Source organism: Sphaerodactylus townsendi, linkage group LG08, assembly GCF_021028975.2.
Source record: "Sphaerodactylus townsendi isolate TG3544 linkage group LG08, MPM_Stown_v2.3, whole genome shotgun sequence".
In the NCBI taxonomy this organism is placed as follows: Eukaryota; Metazoa; Chordata; class Lepidosauria; order Squamata; family Sphaerodactylidae; genus Sphaerodactylus; species Sphaerodactylus townsendi.
Window position 1 is genome coordinate 10,249,334 of NC_059432.1, and position 22,346 is coordinate 10,271,679.

Below are 22,346 nucleotides of genomic sequence, written 5' to 3' on the forward strand. Positions count from 1 at the left end.
TCTTCCAAGGAGGGGAGAGGGCAGCCGATAATCCTCTGTGCAGTAGTGATCACCCTTTGGAGCGCCTTCCTATCTGCCACTGTGCAACTGGAGAACCATACACAGATGCAGTAGGTTAAGACACTCTCTATAGCACAGCGGTAAAAGGACACCAGGAGTTTTCCATTCAGTTGTTGTTTCCTTAACAGTCTCAGATAGTACAGTCTTTGCTGGGCCTTCTTAACCACCGCGGCAGTCTGTACGCCCTTCCGGAAGGTCTCCAAATTAACACGCGACTCATAGAAGGGAATATCTTAAGCCTGAGTTCTGTTACAACACCGGGGAACAGTTTTCAAAAGGTGCAGGAACACAGCAGGCAGGGAAGAGGTTCCCTCCGCAATCTTCTGTTTGCAATTTCATAGGAGTCGTCCTTATCTGTTTTGAGTGTTGCGCGTTCGACATTGCAGCGCTGCCAAGATGATTCATGCGGGCGGCTGGGAGGAAGAGCTTTGCTAATGGACCGAAATGTCAGGACCCTTTTTGTGAAAGCATACCCTTGAAAGCTTTAAAAAGCCATACCTAATTAGCGTGCAGAAAGAATGAAGATACTGTGAGAATTACCAGAGGCTGCCAGCTGTAATGCGCTCATTTTAAACTCTGCTCTTCGTGCAAACCAATTTTCATGAAGAGCTGCCTTAAACATCCTATGAAGAAATTTAAAATGTCACAGGTTTGTTCGTTTTGACTCAGGAAGAAATGCTGTTGCTCTATTAATTAGTGTGTCACCCGAGGCCTGTTTCCAGAAATGAGCACGTTTCCTCTCTTTTCATGTGAGAAAGCCTTTCTGTGAGGTCACTATCTACGCTGGATAACTTTTCAGCATGCAAATCCCCACCCGAGGTCTCTGAATTCTGTCCTTTCGCGAGCGTGCGAAATTCTCCTTCAGGCTTTCTCCCGTGTAGGAAACAAAAAATAACGTATCGGGTTATAAAAATGAAAAGCAGCATGATAAAAATGTGGTTTGGGTGGCATTATTTCAAAATGTAAGTTTTGACAGACTAGAACCAGGGGGCATTCGTTGAAAATGCTGGGGGGAAGAATTAGGACTCATAAAAGGAAACACTTCTTCACGCAACGTGTGATTGGTGTTTGGAATATGCTGCCACAGGAGGTGGTGATGGCCACTCACCTGGATAGCTTTAAAAGGGGCTTGAACAGATTTATGGAGGAGAAGTCGATCTATGGCTACCAATCTTGATCCTCTTTGATCTGAGGTTGCAAATGCCTTAACAGACCAGGTGATCGGGAGCAACAGCCGCAGAAGGCCATTGCTTTCACCTCCTGCATGTGAGCTCCCAAAGGCACCTGGTGGACCACTGCGAGTAGCAGAGAGCTGGACTAGATGGACTCTGGTCTGATCCAGCTGGCTTGTTCTTATGTTCTTATGTTCTTAAGGAAGGCAAGGCACTATATATTCTGTGTATTTGCAGAACTCTTTGGAATGAGATACTTGGCACGGAGTTTCGCGTGCTGTAGATCTCTGCTTTTAAAACAAATCAAATTTCTATCTCTTCAGGTAGTGAAGAAAGAGTTAAAAAGACCTACTCTACATCTGACAAAATGGCAGAATGAGACAAAGCAGACATCAAGGGGCGGAGTTTGGGGGCTATATACAATCCTTTCTCTGCTCGTTTTCTAGGGGAAAATGTTGCATAATAAACAATATATTCATAAGAACATAAGAGCTAGCCTGCTGGATCAGACCAGAGTCCATCTAGTCCAGCTCTCTGCTACTCGCAGTGGCCCACCAGGTGCCATTGGGAGCTCACATGCAGGATGTGAAAGCAATGGCCTTCTGCGGCTGTTGCTCCCAAGCACCTGGACTGTTAAGGCATTTGCAGTCTCAGATCAAAGAGGATCAAGATTGGTAGCCATAAACCGACTTCTCCTCCATAAATCTGTCCAAACCCCTTTTAAAGCTATCCAGGTTAGTGGCCATCACCACCTCCTGTGGCAGCATATTCCAAACACCAATCACACGTTGCGTGAAGAAGTGTTTCCTTTTATTAGTCCTAATTCTTCCCCCCAGCATTTTCAATGAATGCCCCCTGGTTCTAGTATTGTGAGAAAGAGAGAAAAATGTCTCTCTGTCAACATTTTCTACCCCATGCCTAATTTTATAGACTTCAATCCTATCCTCCCTCAGACGTCTCCTCTCCAAACTAAAGAGTCCCAAACGCTGCAGCCTCTCCTCATAGGGAAGGTGCTCCAGTCCCCCAATCATTCAAATTCTCTTTGATTGGGATAATTTATGCAGATCACACAACAAATGGAGATTTAATTTTTTTTTTAAAGGTAAACGTATCCCTGGTGATAAATATGTAATTATGTCATCCGATTCTTGGCAAGCAAGTTGGTCCAACTCTGCTTCTGAATTTTGTCTTTACCTCAGGGCCTTTATATTTAATCGTTGAATACGCCAAGTATGGCTCCTTGCGCAGTTTTCTGAGGGAAAGCCGAAAAGTGGGGCCCAGTTACATGGGCAGTGATGCCAACAGGAATTCCAGCTACTTGGACAATCCCGACGAGCGGGCCTTGACAATGGGCGACCTCATCTCTTTCGCCTGGCAGATATCGCGTGGAATGCAGTATCTGGCTGAAATGAAGGTACGCCCTCCTCCCTTCCTCAACGTTTCCGGCCCTTCCAGGAATCCGGCGGGATGGTTTAATTTCTTCTGTCCTTTCTCCAAAGCTCGTCCATCGAGATTTAGCAGCCAGAAACGTCTTGGTGGCAGAAGGGCGTAAGATGAAGATTTCTGATTTTGGGCTGTCACGTGATGTTTACGAGGAGGACTCCTATGTCAAGCGGAGCAAGGTATAGCACGGAATCACTGATATCTGCAATTGGTTTTGTGCTCAGGAAATGTACCAGGTGTCCGTAAAAACTACCGGCCTCAGCATGTCATGACATCTATTTTCAGCCAAGGAAGAGAGACCTGAACTTATTTTTAACACATTGCCTGAGGTATTAGAGTTAACTGCAGTTCAGCCTTATTTAGAAGAGTGCTATCTGCCTTCAGACTTCTGCTCAGTATAGAACTGGGTCTCAAAAGCCATCAGCTGTGGTTAGAAGTGTGGCAAAAGCCAGATGCATTCAACCTTGTGCCTCAAAGTGTCCCAAACACAAAGACCGTATGACTGAACTTCATGAGATACTCTGTAATCTACAACAACAAAGTGGTACCTCACGTGTAACAAAATTACAATGTTGGATATTTATTTAACACTAGCGGGGCCCGGCCACGCATTGCTGTGGCAGTTGTCCTTCTCATCACAGTCCGCAACCCACACAGATGTCCATTCAGGTCCAATGATCCGCAGCATAGCCTTTTGGGGTGGTCAAATGGAATCCCTCTTTCCCTTTTCAATTCACATTGTTATATGGTGCTGTCTTGTTTTTTTAGTATAAGGTAACCCTTTCCATTCCACAACCGAACTGTCCAGAGTGCGAATCCCGCTGTCCATGAAGCTGGTTGACACGCACAGTCCTGGCTTGGGTAAGGCAGAACTGGGGCAAGCAGGCTATCCCAGTCAGGCAGCAGAGGCGGGGTGGTGAGGCGCTCAGACTGAGTTCTTAAAGGGCCACGTGCAAAAGAAGCGGACCCGGTAGTGTTGGTTCGCCCCCACCCCGCGGATTTTCTTTGAAGAAAAAGGCAAACTCCAGCTTGCTTTTAGTAAAAGAGCTGTGGCGAATATGGGTGAGGAAGTGGGTAAGTGGTGGTTGGATGTGAGGGAGGGCAGAGTGAGGTGTGTGAGGATGAGCTGGATGTGTGTTGTGTGGTAGCAGTGGGTGAGGCACAGAGAGTGAAAGTTACTGTGTGTGAGGGGGGGGACCCCACCTGACATCTCACATGGCAAAGTGTGTATGTGTTTCACTTCCACTCGTATTACCTAACAGTATGACCTATTTAGTGTTTTCACTGCTCATCTCTGCCCATCTGCGCGAACATCCTAAACCCTCATACCAAGTTCTCAGGCCGCAGACAGACAGGCCGCACGAACATTCTAAGGGTGACAGTTAAACACAGCCAGCTTCATGGCCTGGTGCGCCAGGAAAAAGACGTTTTACCAGGCTCAGGCGTGGACTTTCGGCGATTTGAATGTCCGATTACCTGCCCAGAACAGTGTGTCCAAGTTTAAGATACATGTTATAAATATGTAGTCTTTTTCATCCTAGATATAACTTTTTTAAAGCCAAGGGGGCTTTTATGTTTAGAGGAATTGCTTCCCTCGTTTGTTTGTTTGTTTATTGGTCTTGCATGCGGCCCTTCCCCAGATGTGCTCTGGGTGGCTCAAATACAAGCCAATATAAATACATTGAAAACATTTAAAAAATTTAATCTCCTGACTTTTTAACTTGGGTGGCACTGAGAATATGATATCGAGGAGAGGGGCGAGGGGAGGCCAATCGGAAGGAACAGCTCTGTTAGTAGAAGAATGGATGCTTCCATTCTTCACTGCTTCATGCTGCAATTCTCCATACTTTGCATAATCGATGCCTCAAAGATTAGCCCCTCCCCCTCAAATACCAAAAACTCACAGAAATAAATACACAGGCGAGGGCAAACTGAGAGTGAGCTCACAATACGGCACCAAGTTGGAAGTCCGGGAATGGCCGAGAGACGTGGAAAAATGTTTTCAAAACACATCGCAGCAGCAAAGCCGTTTTGAAAACATTTCAGCCCAAAGAACTGTTTTTGAAGGGCATTCACTGAAAGCATTTTGAGGCTGGAAATAAAATGTTTGCAGAACAAAAGGGGAGGAGAAAGCAATGCAGAACTCTTTGGAGGAAAAGTTTCCTGCTGCAAAACATTTGAAAAGATTCACGTGGAAAGGGCCACGGACTCAGGGTGACCTCTAGGGCCTGGGAGTTTTCTAGACAAGGGGTGAGCAGAGATGGTTTCCTGTGTTTATCTCCTTAGTAAGCTCCCACTCAAGTACTAAACAGGGCTGACCCTGCTTTCCCAGCAAGCTCTGATAAAGACTTAACTGGGCTGGACTGTTCAGGCTTATCTATCGGTGCGTTTTTCTGCTGACAGGTAATCTCCTAAACTACTGGACCGATTGCTTTGAAATTTTTACACAACGTCGCATTTGCGTGCAGCCAGGTTTCCATACTGTTTCCACACCTCTTGTTGTGTACGTGTCACAACTGTGTCCGTTATTGTGTACATGCCACACCTGTGACAGTTGGAACCACAGTTCTGTTCCACAACAGCGCCATCTGCTGGCTGTCAAAGCAGCACCCTCTGATACAAGGGAACCAACCATGCCTTCCTTGAAAACCACTGCCTTATGCAGTGAAAGGGATGGGGCGGGCCATCTGCACATGGCCCACCCACCCTAGCGGAGGAATGGGAAGTTGAGGGAGGGTCCAGGGGTTTGTTGGACCAAACACTCTGAAATTTGAACACAACGTAGCTCAGGCCTCCCAGCGTGTTGTACGCTAGATAATTTGCCTGCAAGGGAAGGGAATGAAAGGGACAGGACCAGCCCACCTGCACATGGCCCACCCACCCTAGCAGAGAAAGAGGAATGTTAAGGAGGGATGGGGCGGGTTGCCATGCAAGGGAACGGGAGAGAGGGAGGGGAGAGAGGGGCCCCTTGCCCTTCCCCTCCCTTGCAATCATTGTGTAATGACACATGTTCGAACCGTTTGCTTCCCCTTTTCTTTCTTTTCCACTTCACCAGACTCAGCCACAGCAATGCGTGGCCGGGCCCGCTAGTTTCTTTCTAAATAGGTACAAAATAGGGGGAAGGCACTTTCTGAGAAGCATCACACAAGAGCGGCCAGCAACGTGCACAAGATCAATGCGGCCGAAGTGAAATGTCCCTGTTAGGTGTGATGCGAGAAGCTATGCTAAAGCTCCCTCACGAGCCATAATCTTCTTGCTTCTTCCCTCAGGGCCGGATACCCGTCAAATGGATGGCAATAGAATCCCTTTTCGATCATATCTATACAACGCAAAGTGACGTGTAAGTCTGTATAATTACTTGTAAAGAAAGAGCTATCAAGCCCTAGGGCTCATCTGGAGATATGGCTTGGCCAACTTTGTTCTGCCCCATGTCTCTGGGGTGAGAAATATTAACCAGCTGCTGGTGGTGAACATTTGCTTAAATTCTCTCCTGACGTTTCGCCTGCATCTGTGGCTGGCATCTTCAGAGGATCTGATAGTAGGAAAGCAAGTGGAATATATATACCTGTGATTAACAATGAAGACAGCAAGGTCAATAGGTGAGGGCATCTGAATAGAAGTAGCCTGGCATGTGAGTAACAATGAAGTATATAACATGTAAGTAACAATGAAGATAGCAAGGTCAATAGGTGAGGGCATCTGAATAGAAGTAGCCTGGCCTTTGTTCCCTTTGATTGTTTACTGTCTATAGTCATCCTGTGATTGTGTGGAGCTGATTAGTCACTGTCGTCACTCTAGTGTTTTTCAACACTGGCAGTTAAGTACTCCACTTGCTTTCCTACTATCAGATCCTCTGAAGATGCCAGCCACAGATGCAGGCGAAATGTCAGGAGAGAATGCTGCCAGAACATGACAGCCCGGAAACCACACAGCCCGGAAACCAGACACCCAGCAATTGGCCATGCTGGCAGGGGCTGATGGGAATTGTAGTCCATAACATCTGGAGTGCCAAAAGTTCGCCACCACTGACCTATAAGTACCAGTTTCCGAGAGCAAATGGGAGCGATGGCTATATCCCCTTCATGACCTTTTTGTGAGCCCCCAGAAACATTTTGCTGACCACTCTTGGAAACAAAAGGCAGGACTAGACACCTTTCATATAAAGTGGCAAGGCCATACATACCTGTTTACACCTGATACCCAAGGTTTAAATTCTAACAGTGAACAGGACTGAGTGTATGGTGGCATCTAGTTTCTGTTCTGGTGTCTTTTCCCTATCTGAGCAGGAAAAACTCAGAGGGAAAGCCGAGAGGGAGTGTAACGTAAGCGATTAGAAGCTTACTATGTTTCGTTGGGTAGAGCACACCCTGGCTCTGGAGTAAGAGGATTGCCTTTCCCCGTAGGGGCACGTCACTGCTCCCGGGAGCCTGCAGAGCTTTTGTGATAACTGTGTCAGCCTGCCCATTTTCATCTCAGCCCTATTTGCACGATTACAAACCAACTCGCAGACGCTGCCTCGCCGCAGTGTCTCGGAAGCCAGGGGTCAAAAAGGACCGTAGCTCATGAAGGGGTGAATCAGCCAGCACTGACCCACCATTCAGAAGAAGAAGAAGAGGAGTTTGGATTTATATCTGCCTGCCTGGACCACCTTGGTTGGGCCCTAATTCCACCTTGGGCCCTGCCTATCTCCTCCCTTTCCTCCTTCTTCCTTTTCTTTCTTCTTTGGCGTTAGATCGGGTGCCTGCGTGTATATGTGTTTTTACACAATCTGGTTGTTTTAATTCATTTATTAATTGCTGCTGAGTTTTAATGGCCTAACTTTTATGCTGTATTATGCTGTAATGGCCTAACTTTTATGCTGTATTAATTTGCTGTTAGAAACAGCCGTGTTCTGAGCCGCCTCGAGCCCTTCGGGGATGAGGCGGCCTGTAAATTTAATAAATAAATAAATATCCCCCCTTTCTCTCCTGTAAGGAGACTCAAAGGGGCTGACAATCTCCTTTCCCTTCTCCCCCCCCCCCCGGTGATGTGGGTGGGGCTGAAAGAGCTCGGAAGAACTGTGACTAGCCCAAGGTCACCCAGCTGGCATGTGTTGGAGTGCACAAGCTAATCTTGTACCCCAGATAAGCCTCCACAGCTCAAGTGGCAGAGCGGGGAATCAAACCTGGTTCTTTAGATTAGAGTGCACATGCTCTTAACCACTAAACCACACCGGCTCTTCAGTTAAAGCTCGTGTTGTATAGCCTTTCCATAAATACTTTCCATTTTGTCAGTATTTTACTCTCTTTTTTTTCCAAATTTAATGGGAGCTTCCACAAGGTGTTACGCTTGCTGTGAGCATGGCTTCCCATTTTTTCTTGCCTCCTTCTCTCTCTCCCCCCCACCCCCAACCAGTCTTTTAAGGACACCTCTCCATAGCCAGCTTGGATTTATTGCAAGTTACGGTGTTTTCCAATCTGGCTCAGAAAACACCCCAGCTTGGATTTCTTGTAGCTCAGCCACATGATACAGCAGTGCCAGCCCACACACGGAGGTTCGTAGGCTAATTTATGCATCCGTGACGCTCCTAAAATACTTAGAATCTCTCCCACCACCTCTTGAGTTTGGTTGCAGGATTAACCAAACTACAAATGCGTTGAAGAAGAAGAAGAAGAGGAGGAGGAGGAGGAGGAGGAGGAGGAGGAGGAGGAGGAGGAGGAGGAGGAGGAGGAGGAGGAGGAGGAGGAGTTGGTTTTTATATATACTTGTGTTAAAGTAGTCCTCCGAGCTAAATCTTCCATTGGAAACAATGGGAAACTGAATCAGAAAGATGAAGGGGCCCATAAAAATGTGGACCCCTGATCCAAACTTTTTCCAAACTTGGGGGTTCTTCTTTGGAGAATCACTGGCAAGTGTGCTGCAAATTTGGTGCCTTTACCTTAAAACACAGCCCCCCACTAGACACGAAAAAATTCCCTATAGACTTTAATGGAGCCCAAAATTTTCGCAAAAAAATCTTTGAAAAAGGTGGTGGTGCGGGGGGAATACTGGTATGTGTATTCAGCTTTTTTCGGCTTTTCTGAAAAATTTCAAGTTTAATCAATGTGAATCTGAAAAACACTGAATACACACCCTAATCCCAACTGCCAAAATCTCTCCTATGGATGTATTCCATAGGAGATGGCAGTATGGATGTAGGCTAGTTGCTCAAGCACAGTGGAATTTGTTTTGGCTTCAAGTTAGGTGCTTGTGACCTTTCACTCCAGATTTGGATTTATCCCCCCCCCCTTTCTCTCCTGCAGGAGACTCAAAGGGGCTGACAAACGCCTTTCCCTTCCCCCCCTCACAACAAACACCCTGTGAGGTAGGTGGGGCTGAGAGAGCTCCAAAGAACTGGGACTAGCCCAAGGTCACCCAGCTGGCGTGTGTGGGAGTGTACAGGCTAATCTGAATTCCCCAGAGAAGCCTCCACAGCTCAGGCGGCAGAGCGGGGAATCAAACCCGGTTCCTCCAGACTAGATACATGAGCTCTTAACCTCCTGCACCCACCTGCAACTGACTGCCGGAAAAGCATGAAAAAAATCACCAGCATGAACATTATCTTCTCACAACTGAGGACCAGTGGGCTAGACTGGGTCCGATCTTGATTGGGGGGACCCTTCTTCAAACCTCTGCTCAGCCACAACGTTTACTGTGTGATGTTAGCCCAGTCCCTGGCGCTGGTTCAAAGGATTTCTGGGATCAGGTTTCCCAATGTGGTGTCCACAGGCACCGTGGCACCTGCCAGCACCTCCTTTGGCACCTGCTGAGCTTTTCAGAAAACAGACAGGGTCATTGTAAGGCAGACCTTGTTATTGGCTGCCCTCATTCAAATAAAAGGGTTTTCCCTGGAGAATCAAGAGGGCTGGCAAGCACCTGGGCTTTCCTCAGTGTGTGGTTCCATTTCCTCTTCTGGCCTTCCTTTCCCACTTTAGGAGCAGCAGTGGCATAGTGGTTAAGAGCAGGTGCATTCTAATCTGGAGGAACCGGGTTTGATTCCCTGCTCTGCCACTTGAGCTGTGGAGGCTTATCTGGGGAACTAGATTAGCCTGTGCACTCCCATACACGCTAGCTGGGTGACCTTGGGCTAGTCACAGCTTTTCGGAGCTCTCTCAGCCCCACCCACCTCACAGAGTGTTTGTTGTGAGGGGGGAAGGGCAAGGAGATTGTAAGCCCCTTGGAGTCTCCTACAGGAGAGAAAGGGGGGGATATAAATCCAAACTCCTCCTCCTCCTCCTCCTCTTCCTCTTCCTCCTGCTCCTCCTGCTCCTCCTCCTCTTCCTCCTCCTCCTCCTCCTCCTCCTCCTCCTCCTTCTTCTTCTTCTTCTTCTTCTTCCTTCTTCTTCTTCTTCTTCTTCTTCTTCTTCTTCTTCTTCTTCTTCTTCTTCTTCTTCTTCTTCTCAAAATTCCAGGTGCGTCTGCCAGCTCCAAAAGATTGGTGACACCCGGTTTTGAGGATAAATTTAGGGGCAGGACCTAATAGGATGTGTGTGCAGCAAAAATGAAAACAGTGTTTTGCTTGACCAAGTGCGGTCCTTAGAAATAAATTCCAAATCAGCGTAAAACCTATTTGGCATCACTAGAGAGAGAATTAGAACCCGGTGCGGAGGAGGAAGTAACTAAAAGGCATGAAAGGGAGAACAGATGGATGCCAGAAATATTGTGAGAGGTTATCACAGTGGTTCCAGGCTCCAAGGAAGCTGTGCCAAGGATTTTTGTTTTGTTTTATGCTAATCATGGTGTATTAGTGATAAAAAATGTCATCTGTCCAAGTGAACGGAGCAAATGTTCAGTGTTCCACTATGCAGTTGCTCAGTAGAGAGAATTCTGCTATGGAGAGGGGGGAACGTTAGCGGCCCAGAAAGTTTCTGTGTGGTTTTCTGAGGGGTGTCGGAGAGTTAAGTCCAGCTTGGCGATGCAAATCCTAATGAATCAGTCCGCCAGCCACAACTGCCAGGCAGGCCTCAAGTCTCCCGCAAATCAATAAGAAAATGCACCTCTCAGCTCTTTGGAGTTTCTGGTTGCCGCAGGGCAGTCTGGTTGCCGCAGTCTTTCTCTGGACTGTGTTTTGTGACCGATTATTAGTCCTTGTTTGTTTATAAGCAAGTAAGTTTCAGACTCCTGTTCAGCTCCCTTTCAACTTTTTTTTAAAAATGACAGGATTTGAAGTGTGGTCAGAATTTAATAACCTGCCCTGAAAACTGATTTTGACATCCTAAAATTCAGAAGCAAGCCTTTATTGGCATAGACAACAGTACAACAATAATAAAAAACAGATTAAAAAGCATATACAATACAGGAAGTAAATGTTAGGTCGAAGGAAATCTACTGGCGTTTAGTAATTTCCAGGAGAAAGTCTGCCACTATCATACAGAGAGAAGGATCAGGGTTGTCCAACAAGTAGTGTAATTAATTAAATCGGGGAGATGGGGTAAATGTAAAGGAGTAAGATTCACATACTTGGATCTGATTTCCTAGAATCTGAGACAGTGTAGTAATTACGCGGCCTGGGACCCTCGTACCTTCGGGACCGCATTACCCCATATGTCCCCACTCGCCCTCTGCGTTCAGCAGAGGCGAATTTACTGGTAGTCCCTGGCCCCTCCGTGACGCGGCTGGCCTCCACGCGGGCCAGGGCCTTTACGGCCCTGGCCCCGGCCTGGTGGAACACTCTTCCTCCAGCTGTCCGGGCCCTGCGGGATCTCGGTGAGTTCCGCAGGGCCTGTAAGACCGAGTTGTTCCGCCGGGCCTTTGGAGCAACCAGCCGCTGAGTATGGCGCCCCTGTTCGATTACATCAAGATTACATCCTCCTATGGAGAAGTCCGATTACTCCCCAGGGGAGGGTTTTAAAGGAAAGGATTCTCCGGGTGCCTTTATTATGAAATTACCGCTGTTTTAATGAAATTTAGTATGTTTTTATGTCGGAGTTTTATGGGCTGTTGTTGTTTTATTTGTATGGTTGCCCTAATTTATCTGTATTAATTGTTGTACACCGCCCGGAGCCCCTCGGGGACGGGGCGGTATAAAAATCGAAATAATAAATAAATAAATAAATAAATAAATAAATAATTGGTGGGCCAGAGATTCAACTGAGCCAACGTTACACGGGCACAATCTTTTAGCCTTTTCTTGCTTATTAAATCTGCCATGTAACAAGGCAGAAGGCATAACATTAAACTTGGCTAGCATTATGGCTCTCCTTTGAACAGGGTTTATTAAGCAATACAGGTAGGGCGCCAAGTGGCCCCGTTCAAATGGGAGAGAAAAATACAGGGGGGAGCACGTTTTCTTGGCTGCGGTGATTAGGGTAGAGAACTCTCTATCCAATAGTTGACCTTTTAATTTCCTATAAGCTTCTGAACATCCTAAAATTCAAAACAAGCACATTCCGCTCTCTTTGCCGCTGCGGGCGTGACTGTACGCAGCTCAGACGACCTCGTCTGAGCTGTACAGTTTGTCACTGTACTTTCACCCCTCTTGATTCACATGCAATTGCAGGGACGGTGACCTTTCATAAAAACCCATTAAGTGCCGACGCTCCCAGTAAATGCCTTTCTCTCTTCCCCGCAGATGGTCCTTTGGAGTTCTGCTGTGGGAGATTGTCACCCTGGGTGGTAACCCTTATCCAGGTATTGCTCCAGAGAGGCTGTTTAACCTCTTGAAAACAGGCTACAGGATGGAGAAGCCAGAAAACTGCAGTGAAGAAATGTAAGTCACGCCCAGCTGTGGGCTCTTGTGGATCCAACAACCCTGCCCAAACCCCCCTCCTTGATGATAACATTGTGGTCAGCAGCTCCATTTAGGGCTTTACCAAGCAGGGAGTTTTATTCTGCACTGGCAGCAGTAACTAGTATTGTACTAAGTACTAAGTACTATTGTACTAAGTACTAAGCAGTAACTAGTATTGTACTCAGTATTGTACTGGAGCACCTTCCTTATGAGGAGAGGCTGCAGCATTTGGGACTCTTTAGTTTGGAGAGGAGACGGCTGAGGGGGGATATGATTGAAGTCTATAAAATTATGCATGGGGTAGAAAATGTTGACAGAGAGAAATTTTGGGAGCTCACATGCAGGATGTGAAAGCAATGGCCTTCTGCTGCTGCTGCTCCTGAGCACCTGGTCTGCTAAGGCATTTGCAATCTCAGATCAAGGAGGATCAAAATTGGTGGCCATAGATCTCCTCCATAAATCTGTCCAAGCCCTTTTTAAAGCTATCCAGGTTAGTGGCCATCACCACCTCCTGTGGCAACATATTCCAAACACCAATCACAATTAAGTGCCATCAAGTCACCGCCAACCTGTGCCACCCCCGAAGAGTTTCCCAGGCACGAGATGAATGCAGGGTTTTTTCCATTGCCAGCCTTTGCATATCAGGCCTGGAATCCCTTGCTGGCACCAACCAGGGCCGACCCGGCTTAGCTCTCAAGATCTGATGAGATCCAGCTACTCAGGGGCATCCAGGACGGGGCAGCACCCGAAAGAACCGTTCTTGTGGGAAATGGGTGGGCTCAGCCCCCAGCCAGTTTCGATATATTGGATCGTTAGTCAGTCTGCTGAAATTATCTGGAGTCTTTGTTCTTCCCTGATTATGTTCTACTTTTAATTGCTCCCTGCTGCAGCGCATTGAATTGCAATTAGTACAACTAGGCTTGAATTGAGATGGGTTTTTTTAAAAAAAACAATTGAGAGGGTATTCCTGGCTACACTAATCAGCTCCCGATTGTAGAAGCAGTGAGCTCAGAGATATAACTGGCATGTGAAGGGATCGAGGGTATGAGCAAGAAGATGGCATGCTCGGTAGAAGACCCGGCAGGTTTTCCTGATGCACCCACAGGATGCTGCATTCTGTGCTCAGCAGGGGATAAAAACGGAGTGCTGTGTTGACAGGTTGCCCTTAATTTTCACACATTCTGGGTGAGCCATGCCTTTGCAGGGATGAAGGAGCGGGGTTGCCCAAACACTGCCCTGCCTACGAGCAAGCCTATTGTGAGCCAAGCAAGGTGTAGCAGTTGAGAGCGGTGGACTCTAATCTGGGGAACCAGGTTTGATTCCACATTTCTCTATGTGAGCGGCCAACTCTTATCTGGTGAACTGGATTTGTTCCCCCGCTCTTCCACATGAAACTTGTTATCGAGGAGCCGCTGCAATACCATTCGGATCTCGGTCAATAGCTTTTACAGGGTATCAAACAGGCCCCCCGCCAAGATAGTGTAAACAAAGCAGAGTTTCACACAAGCAAGCGAGAGAGAGATAACCAAAACAGCAAAATTCCCCTTCCGGGCAGAGAGCCAGGAACCTCCGGCGGGAGCCTCTCAAGGTCGGAACGCACACACTCACCACAACCTTACAGTGACCTTGGGCCAGTCACAGTTCTCTCAGAACTCTCTCAGCTCCACCTGCCTCACAAGGTGTCTGTTTTGGGGAAGGAAAAAGGAGTTTGTAAGACACCTTGAATCTCCTAACAGTAGAAATCCAGACTCTTATTCTTTTTTCCTTCTATATTTTTGAAAATTTTTCTATTCTCTTTTTCTATTCTCCCCCACTGCTAGAAGAACAATTAGATGGACACGTGTACAGGGGAATGCGACAGGGGACTCACCACGTGGCATTGCTCCTCCCCTTTCCCCCACAGGGTGTCAAGCCTGTGGCTGGGCTGCATGCCAACAGCCCCCCCCCCATCCATCTGATCAGCACATTAAAGTATTCCCCGTGGCGCCTCGGAGGCGTTCTCATAAAATCAGCTCCCACGTAGCTAGGATCACATTTAAAGGGCTGTTTCTCTACTTCTTCCGAAGAGGGCGGGGGCTTCTTCCTGATGCTCTCTGCAAACACGTTCCTCGCTTTTCCTTTTCCTTTTCATTGGCAGCTTATTTTTCTGGGTCATCCCAGCAAAACTTGTTTTCTTCTGTTGCGGTCTCGGCTGCCAGGTGGTCATTAAAAAAAGACCAACTCAAGTTTGATTCAACCTTGCATTGCCTGTTGAACATCCTTCCTGGTTGTTCTGACCTGCCAGCCGCTGTAATGTTTCTCCGTATTCTGTATTTTTTAGAAAATGCACCTGCCCTGGTAAAGTTGAATTCTGTCCCAGTGTGTAAGGTTGCTAGCTTTTTAAAAAAAAAATATTGGACCCTCTAGGAGTGGTGCCTCCTCCCAGGGCAAAGCACTTGGCTCACACAGGGAAGAGCAATCGGCCCTACCAACATGGGCACGAAGCAGCAGAAAAGTTTTGTGCTTTGGCTTGGTGCAACCTCCTTCCAGGGCAACCAGTGTGAAGCATGCCATTTGTACTGGGAGGAGCATCTCTAGTCTGAGTACGAAGCAGCAGCAGCTGTGTCTGACTTGCAGTGGCGTAGCGCCAAGGGGCCCAGGTAGGGCACAGTGCACCGGGCATGTGCCTGTGCGGGGGCAGGGCGGGGTTGTTCTGGGGGCTCAGGACGCAGGCATGCCCCGGGCGCAGTTCCCCCTTGCTCCACCCCTGCTAACTTGGCACCAACTTCTGGGATGATCACCCAGCTCAGACAAGGATGTCCAGTATTTTTTCAGATTTTTTTCCTGGGCAGTCAGTGAAAACACCGAACTGTGTCTGGGTCAAAGGTAAAGTCTTTATTTACAGGCATTATTTACAGTCAATGACCAAATACCTGTCTGGGTCAATACCAGACACCTGGCAACCTTCCTGTCCATATTGGGCAAATTATACAAATGGGGTCTGTCGTTTTTGTGATTTGATATAATTTGGTCTGGTTTTCCTGGTCAGTGGGGGAGTCAAAGCTCTGAAGCCCCTCTGCCAACCCCGAAAAACCCTACTTGGCTACTCCTTCAGTTTCTAAGATTTCAGCAGATGATTGCATGCACATTTGCATAGTCATAATGAGAAATTTTTTTGTCTTCTGAAGAGTAGATTTGTCTTGTTTTTTGTCTTCTGAAGAGTAGATTTGCTCAGGAAGCCGAACAATGCTAGCTCTCCCACATTCTGCATGCTAACAGTCCTCACAGTAAAACAGGGACCTGTGTGCATGTGGTCCGATTACACTTCCACGGGGACATTTGCTTTATGAATAGCTGTCCGGAACACACTGAGTGTTATGAAAGAATCCACCCGCTGCGAGGGCCTTCTTTCTGCATAGGTTCCTGTTACGGTTCACCGGTCGGCATATGGAAACGGTTCATGATTTGCACAGGAGAAAAAACACTTGGGGAACATAATGTCGGAGGATTCTGACAGTTTGGAAGTTAATGCCCACAAGTGTTGTAAAACCTCAACAGGGTTACCTACACTGCTTCCCCAAAACTTAGTCTTAGGTTTAATGCTAATAATCAAGCCCAGTGGCCCATGCCAGCCTAGGGTGTGTGTGTGTGGGGGGGGGATTTCCCCCCCACATGGCGAACTCTGTTTGTACGTGCCCACAGAGAGGGCTTTGAGTGCCACCTCTGGCACCCGTGCCACAACTGGACTAGGGGATGCAGAGAGCCTTCCATTTCTGTGTCTTCACTTGGTGTTCAGTTACATGCCTGGCATGGTGGGAAGGCTTCACACACTAGTAGAAGAAGAAGAGTTTGGATTTATATCCCCCCTTTCTCTCCTGCAGGAGACTCAATGGGGCTTACAATCTCCTTGCCCTTCCCCCTTCACAACAAACACCCTGTGAGGTAGGTGGGGCTGAGAGAGCTCCGAGAAGCTGTGACTAGCCCAAGGTCACCCAGCTGGCGTGTGTGGGAGTGTACAAGCTAATCTGAATTCCCCAGATAAGCCTCCACAGCTCAGGCAGCAGAGCTGGGAATCAAACCCGGTTCCTCCAGATTAGATACACGAGCTCTTAACCTCCTACGCCACTGCTGCTCCACAAAGTCCATGAAGCCTGCTCCCAGGGGCTGGTGCATGGTGTTTCCCCTTTCGATTGGTGCAGATGCCAACATCTGGGCCTGGGTCGTCTTCCTTCACGTCCAGAGGATTAGAACAGGCCCCTAATTAGGAAATGTTTGGCCCTTTGTTTGACGTGCCGCCTCTTATTCTGTGATTTCCCGCAGGTACAATCTGATGCTACGCTGCTGGAAGCAGGAACCAGACAAAAGGCCGACGTTTGCTGAGATCAGTAAAGAGTTAGAGAAAATGATGGTAAAAAGTAGGGTAAGTGCTGTGCGTGATTTCGCGTTCTTTGTGAAAACTGGCAGGAAAGATGTTCTCCCCCCGTGCGAGGATTTATGTGCAACCCATTGGTAAGACTTTGTCCAGGAGACTCTGTTTTTCTGTGTTCGTATTTGAACTGGGATGAGGAGAAAGCAGCAGCGTTTGACAGAGGAATAAAAGAGAGATCACTCTCGAAAGAGGCTTATCACACAATGCCATTTTCTGGCATTTGATTAGAGCAGGGGTCTGCAACCTGCGGCTCTCCAGATGTTCATGGACTACAATTGGCCATGCTGGCAGGGGCTGATGGGAATTGTAGCTCATGAACATCTGGAGAGCCGCAGGTTTGCAGACCCCTGGTTAGAGAAGGGGAAGGCTCAGTGTAGAGCATTTTGTGGGGCATGCAGGAGACCCCAGTTCAATTCCCCAGGAGCTCCAGTTAAAAAGGACCAACCGGTAGGTGACGTGGAAGATTTCTTACTAGGTCTCTGGAGAACTTCTGCTGATCTGAGCAGACAGTGGTGATCTTGAAGGACCCGTGGTCTGAGTCTGTACAAGGCAGCTTCACACATGTTCGGTTCAGGTTAAAGAGAGTACAGCTATAAGAGCAAGATGCAAGGATGAAGAAGAAGAGGAAGAGTTTGGATTTATATCTCGCCTTTCTCTCCTGTAAGGAAACTCAAATTGACTTATAAGCCAGTTGTGGTGGGCTTTCCGGGCTGTGTGGCCGTGGTCTGGTAGTTCTAACGTGTTGCCTGCATCTGTGGCTGGCATCTTCAGAGGTGTATCCCAGGGCGTTTCCCCACTTGCCACGACCCCCCGTATGCCGCATGCTGCTCTCAGCGCGTGTCATTTCTGGCGCGCGCCCAGGCTTCCCCACGGCCCTGCGCTCTGCGCGGGGTCATCAAAAGGCGCCGTTTGGAAGAGCGCCAGGAATGACTCGCACTGAGGGGGCGCGACAGCAGCAGCATCGGGGCGGCTGCGTTGTCACCGCCCCTGTAATGGGGAGTTCCGGGGGACCCCGCGCTACTTGCCTACAGTAGCACGGGGCAGAAGGTAAGTGGGAAAACGCCCACAGAGAGAAGTGTGTTACACACTGTGTCCAGTGATCTACAAGCTCCTTTCCCTTCCTCTTCCCACAACAGACACCTTGTGATGTTGGTGGGGCTGAGAGAGTTTTGAGAAAACGGTGACTTGTTCAAGGTCACCCAGCAGGCTTCATGTGGAGGAGTGGGGAATCAAACCCGGTTCTCCAGATTAGAGTCCATCTGCTCTTAACCACATCCGCCTGACCTGCATGCCTCAAGCGAGCTTTGTCTTGTCAGATCTTGGAAGCTAGGGAGGGTCACTCTTGGCTAATACTTGGATAGGAGAACACCAGGGAAAGTCTAGGGTTGCTATGCAAGAGGCAGGCAATGGCAAACCACCTCTGAATGTCATTTGTTCTGTCTTTATCAGCAGTTCGATGTTTAAAGACAGAAAACAACAAACAAAAGAGTCCACCACCCCCCCCCCACCCCTCCCCTGGGAAGCGACGGCACGTGGGGATTGTTTAACTGATCCTCAAATGCTGCCGAATCCCAAATGGCAATACAAGCCGATCCGAATACTTTGTGTTCGGGGCCATGGTATGCGGGGCTGTGGTGTGGTGGGCAATCGCCAATCCTAGTTTTTACAAACCTTCTTGACTCACACATTGAGCTCATTCCTGGGTATGTATCCTGGGTATACACGCTACAGGGGTCAGTGCTATCAGTCACAGACCAGGAAAGGGATTTGGGCGTCTTAGTTGATAGTTCCATGGGAATGTCAACTCAATGCATGGCAGCTGTGAAAAAGGCAAACTCTATGCTGGGGATAATTAGGAAAGGAGTTGATAATAAAACTGCCAGGATTGTCATGCTCTTATATAAAGCCGTGGTGTGACTGCACTTGGAGTACTGTGTTCAGTTCTGGTCGCCACATCTCAAAAAGGATAGAAAAAGTGCAGAGAAGGGCAACAAGGATGATTGAGGGACTGGAGCACCTTCCCTATGAGGAGAGGCTGCAGCGTTTGGGACTCTTTAGTTTGGAGAGGAGACGTCTGAGGGGGATATGATTGAAGTCTATAAAATTATGCATGGGGTAGAAAATGTTGACAGAGAGAAATTTCTCTCTCTTTCTCACAATACTAGAACCAGGGGGCATCCATTGAAAATGCTGGGGGGAAGAATTCGGACTAATAAAAGGAAACACTTCTTCATGCAACGTGTGATTGGTGTTTGGAATATGCTGCCACAGGAGGTGGTGATGGCCACTAACCTGGATAGCTTTAAAAAGGGCTTGGACAGATTTATGGAGGAGAAGTTGATCTATGGCTACCAATCTTGATCCTCTTTGATCTGAGATTGCAAATGCCTTAACAGTCCAGGTGCTCGGGAGCAACAGCCGCAGAAGGCCATTGCTTTCACCTCCTGCCTGTGAGCTCCCAAAGGCACCTGGTGGGCCACTGCGAGTAGCAGAGAGCTGGACTAGATGGACTCTGGTCTGATCCAGCTGGCTTGTTCTTATGTTCTTATGTTAAAATCACACACACAAACAAAAAATGCAATTGCTATGCTTGCCACTCGCTCCATCACAGACAGGCTGTCTGTTTCCCTTCTGTGGGTTTGGTGACATCTCAGTTGTTCATATAAACCCACACAGTCTATTTCTCCATTTACTACAGCACGAAGAGCAATTTAAGGGAAAATGGGCACAGAGAGTTTACACTCTAGAGATGCCTTAGTTCAATAGACAATATACGTTAATTAGGAAATGACCATATCAGCCGGCATTCACACATAAAATGGAAGGAAATATTTCTGAAACGGGCTTTTTAAAATGCCTTCTTTATCCCTAGTTGGCATAAAAGACGAGGCACTTACAGAATTAGTAACCTGGATTTTTTTCCCCGGGTCGTTTTAAAGAATCCAAAATGGTATCAGCCTAGAAAATGTGCCATTTGGGGTGTTTAAAAACCTAATCTGGATAATTAAATGGGCCTTATTTTTTGGTACCATCAATGGAAAGGGGATGTTTGCTTTATAGCCAGAGTCAGAAATGTTTTCTTCAGTCTTTCATGTTAATGCCAAATTATTCTGATTTCTTTTTTTTTTTGTGCATCGTACCTGCTTCATCCAGTCATCCAGAGAGAGATTCAGACCTGACTTAGAGATTTGGGGGGGGGGGGGGTTGGAGCCTGAGGAACGTGGGATTTGGGGAGAACAGGGACCAAGAAATCCACCTTACAAAGCAGTCATTTTCTGCAGGTTCACTTATCTCTGTCACCTGGAGATCAGCAGGGGGATATTTCCAGCTACCATCTGGAATTCACAACTCTAGTGCCAGGACAACATCATCATCATCATCATCAATCATCATCATCATCAACATTGTTGTTGTTTACTACATGGGGGAAGACCTCTATGCCCTGTTGTTGGCTCTCCAGAGGAACTGACTAGCTATTTTAGGGTTGCCATCTGGAAATTGCTAGAGGTTAAATGGTACATATATACATATACCTTTATTGGCATTACAAATATAATCCATTATAATAATTAAAAGGAGACACAACTGATTAACATTAAAAAGGTAATAGAAAACAAAATAGAAAACAAAATTATATAAATATGCACATATTTTACAATACCTAAAATTAGCACTCATTCTTAACGTCGTGAAGGTTTATAGCACCCCGTGGGAAACTAGCTGCCCTCTCGCACCGATCTGCAGAAGGGCTATTGAATAAAGAGGACATCAAAGCTGCAACGGAGGAGTCGGTTGTCAGAGCAAAAATAAGGGTTAAGAACGGGCATTTCCCCACTCTCATCAATCCCCCCTATGCCGCGTGCTGCTCTCAGCGCACGGCATCCCTGGCGCGCGCCCGGGCGTCCCCACGACCCCATGCTCTGTGCGGGGTCATCCAGAGGCGCCCTTTGCAAGAGCGCCAGGGATGCCGCGTGCTGAGGGGGCGCGACAGCGGCAGCGTCGGGGCGGCTGCGCTGTCTCTGCCCCTTCTCATGGGGAGTGCCGGGGGACACGCGCTACTCTCCTGAAGTAGCGCGGGGCTTTAGGTAAGTGGGGAAAGGCACAGGAGCAGGAGAATAAAATAAGTTGTGCTGTTTCAGTAGCTCCTGAATCCCGAGGGCAGACTCTTTTCTGAGTTTGGTGTTTTCTGGTGGATGGCATCCCATTAAAGCGAGCGAGGGCGTAAGCTCTGCGCTGCGTCCGATTTTGTAAGAGGGAAAGATACTCAACTATAAGGCCTGGCGTGCTTGGGGTTCGCAGGGTCAATGGAGAGTAGAGATTACATCATTGAATTTGAAGAGGGCAGGGGGTTTTTTTTGGGGGGGGAGGGAATCTCAGCAGGGTATAGTGCCCCAGAGTCCACCTTCTTAATGAAACTTAGTATGTTTTAATGTTGGAGTTTTATGGGCTGCTGTTGTTCTATTTGTATGGTTTGCCCTAATTTATTGTATTAATTTTGTTGTACACCGCCCGGAGCCCCTCAGGGATAGGGCGGTAAAAAAATCGAAATAATCAATCAATCAATCAATCAATCAATCAATCAATCAATCAACCATTTTCTCCAGGTGAATTGATCTCTGTCGGCTGGAGATTGGTTGCAATCCCAGGAGATCTCCAGCCACCGCCTGGAAGTTGGCAGCCCTAGCGGGGCTCTTTCAGACTTCGGCAGGCTTTCTGCCTGAATTGTCGGCCAGAATCATCACGGAAATCCAGACCTCCTGAGACAGAGTGACAGATGTCAGGGCATGAATTACTCTGGGGGGCTTCTGTACTTGGCTGATCATCTTACTCAATAGCCTCCCGCTACCCGGGAAGAGGCACAAGATTCGGGAAAGGGGGAGTGTGTGTGTGTGTGTGTGTGTGTGTGTGTGTGTGAGAGAGAGAGAGAGAGAGAGAGAGAGAGAGAGAGAGAGAGGCTTTCCAAGTCTGCCTGCCAGACCTACTGTGTTAACTCACTGGCAAGGAGCAGGTTTCGTGGGGAGCAGTAATTGGGCATATGTCTGCGGGAGCGTGGCTAGTGTTACTCCAAATGAACGCGTCACCAAGGATACCACACTCGCAGGAAGCAGGAGCTGCTGCTGATCTCATCTGCGCCGCTGTGAGCCTTTTAGTTGTTTGGTTTGAGGGGTGAGAAATAAGCGTAGACACTCTAGCCAACTGTAGCGACATAAAGGACTGGCAACTCCAAGCCGGGATTTGGGATGGGGTGAGGGCCTTCAAGAGTTGTGGTGTTAAATTTTGGGGTTTTGTGTTTCCCATTTATTTTGTGGGTTTTTTTTAACCTAAGTTTAGAAGCTGCCTTGAACTCCATAAGGAAGAAAAGTGGCTGATAAATGTGTTAAATAAAACAAGCAGGCTGTAATAACATAGAGTTGCCCCTCCAAAGCAGCCAGTCTCTCTTAGAGGAGCTGATCTCAGGGTGGTTCTGCACAGGCCAAATGTAACGGGTTCAGGGGTGCGAAAAAAAAGTGTTTCA

The 22,346-nt window shown here is 47.7% G+C and overlaps 1 protein-coding gene across 1 annotated transcript in view; it reads left to right on the forward strand.

Moving 5' to 3' along the window:
* Window positions 1-22,346, forward strand: part of RET (ret proto-oncogene) — a 90,885-nt gene that overhangs the window by 63,241 nt on the left and 5,298 nt on the right. Inside the window, exons 14-18 of the mRNA XM_048506854.1 lie at window positions 2,432-2,646; window positions 2,732-2,854; window positions 5,945-6,015; window positions 12,265-12,402; window positions 16,723-16,822. Of these exons, the coding sequence (XP_048362811.1) occupies window positions 2,432-2,646; window positions 2,732-2,854; window positions 5,945-6,015; window positions 12,265-12,402; window positions 16,723-16,822 (647 nt within the window). The remainder of the gene's footprint in view (window positions 1-2,431; window positions 2,647-2,731; window positions 2,855-5,944; window positions 6,016-12,264; window positions 12,403-16,722; window positions 16,823-22,346) is intronic.